The following is an 8578-nucleotide window of genomic DNA, read 5'->3' as shown; positions in this document are numbered from 1 at the left end:
CAAGGTACTCCCAGTCCTGTTAAAAGATGCGTTCCTGCCCTCCTTACGGAAGTTCAAGGGCAGGCAGAGTTGGATTCAGTCAAGTCCAAACAGAATCATTCCAGGAGAAGATGGTTGTTGGGCATTGGCCAAGTGCGTGCTGACATAACTACAGCTTTTAAATTAAATTTATTGGAGTGACATTGTTAATAAGATCATGTAGGTTTCAAGGGTACCCTATATAATAAAAGGCTAATATGCAAATTGACTGAATGGCAAATGACAGGTTGCTATGATGTGCACTGACCACCTGGGGTCAGAAGCTCAATGCAGAAGCTGCCCCCTGGTGGTCAGTGTGCTCCCACAGGGGGAGCCCCACTCAGCCAGAAGCCCTGAGCCTCTCCAGCCTCCACAGCAGCACTAAGGATGTTGGAAATCCCCTGGGGGCTCCCAGGCTGTAAGAGGATGCAGGCGGGCTGAGGGGACCTCCCTCCTCTACCTCCCCCCCACCCCCACGAATTTCTAGTCACAGCTGTTTGTCAGCTGTGCCCAATCAGTTGCTTAGAGTTGTGGTCAACACAACCCTTTTTCTTAAAGTCCTGAGTCCCTCCCCCACTGATCTGTGACAGCCCAGCCTGTCTGTTGCTGGAATTTCCTGGCAGCCTGCCCCCATTTCCAGGGATGTATTTGGTCGTGCTGATATTCAGCCCTCCTGAATGTCAAAGTCCATTGACCTTCCAATGTCTCTTCTGCACTTTTATGCTAATTGCTCTTTGCTTTAGCCTCCGGCACATCATTGATGCTTCTATCTCTCTCTTCCTCTTTGAAATCATTAAAAAATATACTTAAAAGAAAAGAAAAAGTTTCTTAAAATTCAAACGCTGGCAAGATTGTCCAACTTATTTTACCAAAAGATCATATATCATTACTATTATTATAAAACAGTTTTACACTATTCATTCTAAGTGACAAAAAGATATTAAACAAACATAGGCTGGTAAAACTTTAGTTCCCCCAGTTAAGAAGATGGCTTTTTAAAGTAATCAAGTGTTAACATAAGAAACATTCAAACCTGTAAAGAATTTTTGTTTGAGCCAAACTGTCAACAATTGCCAGGAAGCAAAATCTCAAAGCATTGAGGCGATGCTCCTGAGAATGGTGGTTTTTCACTTTGTTTTATACATTACAATCAAAAGAGAAGACTCCAAGGTCCTGGGAGCAAGGTTGACTCCCAGGTTGGAGTGGGGTGGGGCTACAACTCCTAGCCAGGTTACAATGTGCTTTCTTTAATTAGAACAAAACAATCAAGGTTAACAGAGCATGATTAATGTTTCTTATAACTATAGCTAGTCCCCAATATTCTATTTCTACCCCTAACACCTCTTCCTCTCACTCTCTCTTCCTGTCCTTTTCTCTCCTCTCAAACTGCTTTCTTCTTTCTCTCTTTCTTTTTTTTTATAATAAATCTTTATTGTTCAGATTATTACAGGTGTTCCTCTTTTTTTTTCCCCCCATAGCTCCCCTCCACCTGATTCCCCACCCCACCCCATGCCCTTACCCCCGCCACTGTCTTCATCCATAGGTGTAAGATTTTTGTCCAATCTCTTCCTGCACCCCTCAGACTTCCTCCCCCCTGAGAATTGTCCATCCCCTCCTTTTCTATGTCCCTGATTCTATTATATTCACCAGTCCATTCTGTTCTTCAGATTTTTTATTCACTTGATTTTTAGATTCACTTGTTGGTAGGTATGTATTTGATGTCTTTTTGTTGTTCATAATTTTTACCTTTACCTTTTTTTTCTTCTTCCTCTTCTTAAAGAATACCCTTCAGCATTTCATGTAATCCTGGTTTGGTGGTGATGAACTCCTTTAGCTTTTTCTTGTCTGTAAAGCTCTTCGTCTGACCTTCAATTCTGAATGATAGCTTTGCTGGGTAGAGTAATCTTGGTTGTAGGTTCTTGCTGTTCATCACTTTGAATATTTCTTGCCACTCCCGTCTGGCCTGCATAGTTTCTGTTGAGAAATCAGCTGACAGTCATATGGGTACTCCCTTGTAGGTAACTAACCGTTTTTCTCCTGCTGCTTTCAAGATTCTCTCTTTGTCTTTTGCCCTTGGCATTTTAATTATGATGTGTCTTGGTGTGGTCCTCTTTGGATTCCTCTTGTTTGGGGTTCTGTGCGCTTCCTGAACTTGTAAGTCTATTTCTTTCACCAGGTGGGGGAAGTTTTCTGTCATTATTTCTTCAAATAGGTTTTCAGTATCTTGTTCTCTCTCTTCTTCTGGTACCCCAAAAATTCGGATGTTGGTACGCTTAAAGCCGTCCCAGAGGCTCCTTACGCTATCCTCACACTTTTGGATTCTTCTTTCTTTCTGCCTCTCTGGTTGGGTGTTTTTTGCTTCCTCATATTCCAGATCTTTGGTTTGACTCTTCGGGTACGGTGATCTGCAGTTGAGTTTCTGTATATTCTTTATTTCAGACAGTGAATGCTTAATTTCTGACTGGTCCTTTTCCATTTTTTTTGGTATTCTCATTAAGGCCCTTGAAGTTCTCTTCAAGTTTCTCAGCGGTTTTTAGAAGATTCTTGAGTAACCTTATAAATGTGGTTCTGAACACTGTGTCATCCAGTAGTTTACTTTCCTCCATCTCTCCTATTCGTGATATGCTTTGGTGTCTCCGCATTTTGGCTGCCTCCCTGTGTTGATGGAGTGGCTTTGTGTGGTCAGTGACCTATAGGGGCTGGTAGCTCAGCTTCCCCAATCACCCTAGGTGGTCACTCTTGGTACGCCCCTTTGTGGGCTGAGTGCAAAGTTTTGGTATAGTTAAGCCTTGATTGCTGTTGGTACCCTGGGAGGAATTGACCTCCAGGCCAATTGGCTGTGAGGACCCGCTGTGTCTATAATGGAAGCACTGCTGCGCTGGAGACACGCTTGTGGTACAGGGCTTGTTTCAGTGGGGCTTTGGTGCTCACTGAGTCCGCCTCCCGAATGTGTCACTTATGGATGTGAGGAGTTGAAATCTGGTGTCTCACACTGACCTCTAGGTATACTGGCTTCTGGATCTCCAATGGGGTGCAGTTCAGCTGCTGTTTGAGCTACCCTGCAGGAACTACAGTGAGAACTTCTGTCCTCTCCTCCCTGCTTGGAGCTTGGAGGCTTTGGAGCTGTCTGTACCAGGTTGCAAGTTTACTAGTTTAAACTGCAATAGAGAAGGCCATTCATATGCAAAAGCCTCTGCTAGGAGCTTGGGTGTGTTTGTAGATTGTGCGGGGTGGAGTCTCAGGGCGTCACTAGGCTAGTGCGTGGCAAACAGCGATGGCTAGCAGTGAGCCGCCTCCAACCGTGTCCCCGCAACCGCGTCCTCGTTTCTCCGCAGCCATCAATTCTACCTCCAAGCAGCTCTGCTAGCAAGCCACCCTCACTCTCCAACCGCTGGCAGACAGCCCAGTCTCTCCCCAGAAACTGGATTTCAGAGAGATTGGGGGCTTGTCTCTCTTCGGATTGAAGAAAGCAACGCCCGCCTCCAGCTGGGCTCCGCCGCCAGTTCATATCACGCGCGCACTCCCCTGTACCTCAGTTTTTCAGCGTTTGTGCCCTGATTGCTCCCGTCTCTTTAGGTCTAGTTGTAGAGGTTCCGCTCAGCCAGCTTTCCCATGGTTCTGGGTGATAGACGTTCTGTCTTTTAGTTGTAGTTTTGGAAATTGTTGTGGACGGCAGCAGCCCAGATGTTTATCTACGCCACCATCTTGGATCTCATTCTTTCTCCCTTTCTTCCTCTTACTCCATCTCCCTCTCTCTCCCTCCCACTTCCATTCCATGTCCCCCTCTCTGTCATTCTCCCTCTCCCTTTTCCTTTTTCTTGCTCTAATTCCCTTTCCCTCTCCCTTTATACTAATTCTCACTTTCCCTCTCTCCCTCTCTGCCTATTTCTCTCCCACACCATCTCCTCCTTCTCAGACTCTCTTTTACTCCCTTCCTCTCCCCCTGGCTCTTCCTCTTCTTCCCAGGTCTCTCTCTCTTTTTCCCCCATCTCCCTCTCTCTATCTCATTCTCCCTATCTCTCCCACTATCTTCCATTCCCACTTTCTCCCTCTTCCTCTTTCTCCCTATTTTTCTCCTTTTCACTCTCCCTATTTCCCTCCACCTCTTTCACTCCCTCTCACTTTCTTCTTCTCAGTCTCCCATCTCTCACTCTATGTCTCTCTCACTTCCTTGCTATTCTTCTTCCTCTTTCTCTCCATTCCTCTTTTCCTCTCCCCATCTCCCTCATTCTTCCACCCTCTCCATCTCTCTCTCTCTCCTTCCTCTCCCACTCGTTCTCTAACTCCTCCCTCACTCCCTCTCCTCCCATTTGTATTTTTCTCCCTCTTTCTCTCTACTTTCTCTCCCTCTCTTTCCTCACTGTGCCTCTTCCTCTCCTTCTCCCATCCTCCTCTTCCTCTCAGGCTCTCTTTCTTTTCCTCTCACTCTCTCCCCTCTCTCCTTCCCTCTCCCTCTCTTTCCCTTTCACCTCCTTTTTCTCCTCCCCCCCCTTATTCTCCTTCTCTCACTTCCTATCCCCCACCTTTCTCTTGCTCTCCTTCTCCAACTTTCTCTTCTAGTCTTTCCCTCTCAACTTCCCTTTCCCTCTTCCTCTCTCTCTCTCTATCTCCTACTCTCCTCATTTCTCTCCCTTTCTCACTTTTTTCTTTCCTCTCCATCTTTTTCTCTTTTCTCTTCCAACTCTCTTGCTCTCTTTCTCTCCCTCTGCACTCTCTGCTCTCCCTGTATCCCACTGCCTCTCTCTGTCTCTCTCCATCGTTCTCCCTCTCCATCTCTCTCCGTATCTCTCTTGATCTTTCTCCATCTCAAAAAAAAAAGAAAAGAAGAAGAAAGGGAAAAAAAAAAAAGGCAGAGAATTGAGACCTAGCATGGTCTGTTTCTTGCTTAAGCAGTGAGCCCAGTAACCAAGTTCTGAGAAAAGCAGAGGTCATGTCTCCATTCAAGCAGACAGAAAATAATTGTTCTGAGAAAGACAAATTTTATGGAGTGGGCACGAATCAGGAAAGAAACACTGAGGTGGAAACACTTAAAGAACCTTGAACTGTGCACTGAGCTTCTGCCTCGTTAAGTTGGGATTGTCCACACTTCTGTTCAGTGCCTTGCCCTTGCAGGGACTGTCATGCTGTATTTTCATCTGAGAAAATAATAGTCTTTTTTTTTTTTTTAAACCCTTGCTATGTGCCTGGGACTGTTGGGGGCCTCAAGAACAGCACCAAGTGTTAGACTACTGGGCAGGGTGACAGCCTGTTCCAGGAGCCAGCAAGCTTTGGGGCATATATGAATGATGGCTCAGATAGTCTGTGAGGAGATTTAAGGGAAGCATTTCTATTGTGGCCCGGATCTAGCTAGCTCATGGTTGTCAGGGATCACATCATGGTACAGTCCCTCCTTAACACATCATGTGGTTGAAAGAGTTGGCAGCTCGATTATTTAAGTCAGTAGAGAAGTGGAGAGTAGATGGAAAAGTTGAGAAAGAGAAATGAAGAATTTATAACTTCTCCAGATTTCCTATTTAAAATAGACTGTTTTGTATGTCTTGGTAGGTTTCTGTACTGGTTTATTGGGAGACATGTGTAAACCTTGCTATGGATTATTTGATGAGCATCTCTGCATATATAGCTTATATCCATACCTGACACAATAGAGAATAGTCATGGGCTTTTGGGTGGATGGAAGATAATGAAATCGCCAAGGTTTTATGTATATTGCATGTTATGTGGCTCTCTGTTTATAAAAGATCCCAGGTTTTTGATAGTCAGGGTAGCAGGGTGTGATACTGATTCAACCATTATAAAAAGACGTTTAAGCTCTCGTCCAGATAAAAGGCAGTAGTTCGACTCCAGCCTTGATTACATCAGCTATTGAAAGACTTCATCAGGCATGCATGTTCCTTTCATCTTTTTGTTCTGCCATCTTCAGATTGTTCCCCATGATCTCAAAGATTCTGATAGCAAGGAGGAAAGCATAGAATGGATTGGGAGCAGGCAACCTAGAGTATCTGCTACAATGGATGTGTGAGGAGGGACAAGACAGGGTGACCTGAAGAGGATGTGTGAGGTGCTTCCCCTGCATGGGGGAGGGGAAATGTGCACTTATCCACACAGACATCTGGAAGCCTTTTATTATCTAGATCTGTAGTTCTCAGAATTAGAGGCATGGTTAACAAGTCTGACTGCACATTGGAATCACCTGGGTGGCTTAAAAAAAATATTGACAACTGGGTCCCAGCCAGAGATTCTGATAAATTGGGATGAAGTCTAGGGATTCTAGCATGCAGCCAAAGTTGAGAATCACTGGCTGCAGCCAGATGTTTGGGAATCATTACACACTTTGCTGCTCTTGCTCATCTCATCCCAGGAGACTCACAGTGCACATTTAACATATTAAAAGCTCTCTCACACACACACACACACACACACACACTAAAATAAAATACAAATAGTAATTTTAAAAAGCTCTGACAGTTCCCATTCTAAAGAACTTGAATAGCCTTTTATAATCCAGTGTTTCCCACATTTATTTGATCCAGAAACATTTTGGGGGGTCATTACACCTTTTATTGGTTGACTTGTGCCCCCTAAAGAGATACATTGAAGTCCTAACACCCATTACCTCAGAATGTGACCAAATTTGGAAATAGGAACTGTTGCAGATGTCGTTAAGACCCAGTCATAGTGGAGTAGAGTGAGTCCTCAATCCACTATGACTAGTGTCTTATAAGAAGAGGAAAAGAGACAAAGAGAAAGACACAGGAGAGAAGGTCAAGTGATGGCAGAGGCATATACAAACCAAGGAACACCGAGCATTGCTGGCAAATGCTAGAAGCTAGAAGAGAAGACTCCTCTGGAGAGCCTTAAAAGGGAGTGTGGCCCTGTTGACATCTTGATTTTGAGCTTCTATCCTCCAGAATTCTGAGACAATAAATTTCTGTTGTTTTAATACCCAGTTTGTGGTACTTTGTTCCAGCTGCCCTAGCAAACTAATGGCATCCATCAGCATCTCTCAGACACAGTTTGAGAAACCCTGAACTAGAACCATTCAAAGGCAACCCCTGACTAAGAAAATAATTAATAATTATTAGTCTGTAAAAGACTAATGAAATAATTAGTCTGTAAAAGAGTTTTTTCCCCTTGAAGTCCACACTATTTTTATTTCTAGAAGAAAATTTATTTGGACAGTATATCACAGGTAGTGGCAATTGTATGTGTATGTCTATACATTTTTTATTAGCTTTTTTACATGCCACTCTTGGTAACTTATCCATGGACACAGAAAACATTGACTTGGAGAGATTACAGAATCAATGGTAAGTGTAGGCCCGAGGCTCTGGCCTTTTGCTGACTCTACAGATGATTGTGTAGTCGAACAGCTTAAACCTGGAGCGCAGCTTGTGCAGGTTGAGGGGACTGGGCCTCTGACAGCAACTTGGGCTGCTCACTGCAGTTTTCAGGCTCCTGTCTTTTACATTTAACGCCCAGGAAACTGAGTATTTTCATCAGCAGCAAATCGACAATCTCTCCTTCCTCCGACAGCTGCAGAGGGAGAAAGAACCATACAACATATATAGACACATTCTCTTTGGGAGCTTTTCTTTCTAAGGGGAAACCATGGTTTTCTTGTGTAACTTGGTCCCTGCCAAAATCACTTTGATTTTTAGACTTGCTTTTGTGAATCCAGGGATTCATCTCTTTCAGGGAATCTCAAGATTGTGTTCTCCCCACTTTATCCCGGGGGAGTGGGTGTTCCTTCTTCCCTTCTGATGAAAATGACAAAATTCCTCCACCCCCTCCCAACCCTCCCATCAGAGGTGATTAGGAATATATGTACAAAGCCTCTCATATATTGCTCCTGTTAATGGGAAATGGTGCCACTGAAAACAGTTTGGCAGTTTCTCAAAATTTAAACCAGAGTCACCATATGACTTGTTGAAATAAATTTCTAGGCCTAGAGTGGAGCTGCTCCTGCCCAGGGTGCCATCTCAAAAAACTGAAATTTAGATAACATTTGTGTCCTGGTAAATGCTCCCCTTGACAGAAATGCAGTACTTTAGTCAGCCAGTCCCCAAACACCAGCCCAACTCTGGGCTCTATCCGTACTTATTTCTTTTTCCTTCTCACCCCAAACAAGTTGACTCTGTGGCCCCAGCCAATCAATATTTTTCGTTTTTCTCTTCCTTGTTTTTTATTTTTATTTTTTATTCTTTATCCTATAAAAGCTCCGCCTTCCACCCTACCTTGCAGTTCTCTGAATGGACACTGATCACTTCATGAAGTATTAAAGTTTGTTTGTATCACCTAAGTTTTCTTTGATTATTTGTAACTAGAGGCCCGGTGCATGAAATTCATGCAAGAGTAGGCCTTCACAGCCCTGGCTTCTTCATCCAGAAGTTCGTCTGGAAGGTCTTCCGGACAGTCGTTCTGCTGTTCAGCTATTTGGTTGATTTGCATATTACACTTTTATTATTATAGATGGGTTCTCAACCTTGACTGAATATTAAAATCACACAGGGAGATTTCAGAAATACCCATGCTTGCATCATTCACCCAAGGATTCTGTTTT

General features: G+C 43.9%; 1 protein-coding gene across 1 annotated transcript in view; it reads right to left on the bottom strand.

The window, feature by feature from the left end:
• Positions 1–7389: 7389 nt before the first annotated feature.
• Positions 7390–8578, bottom strand: part of LOC103284731 (polycystic kidney disease protein 1-like 2) — a 58507-nt gene continuing 57318 nt past the window's right edge. Inside the window, 1 exon segment of the mRNA XM_054711110.1 lies at positions 7390–7551. Within this exon segment, the coding sequence (XP_054567085.1) occupies positions 7390–7551 (162 nt within the window).

The sequence above is a fragment of the Eptesicus fuscus genome, chromosome 21, assembly GCF_027574615.1.
Source record: "Eptesicus fuscus isolate TK198812 chromosome 21, DD_ASM_mEF_20220401, whole genome shotgun sequence".
NCBI lineage: Eukaryota > Metazoa > Chordata > Mammalia > Chiroptera > Vespertilionidae > Eptesicus > Eptesicus fuscus.
This window is presented reverse-complemented; position numbering and strand designations above follow the sequence as displayed.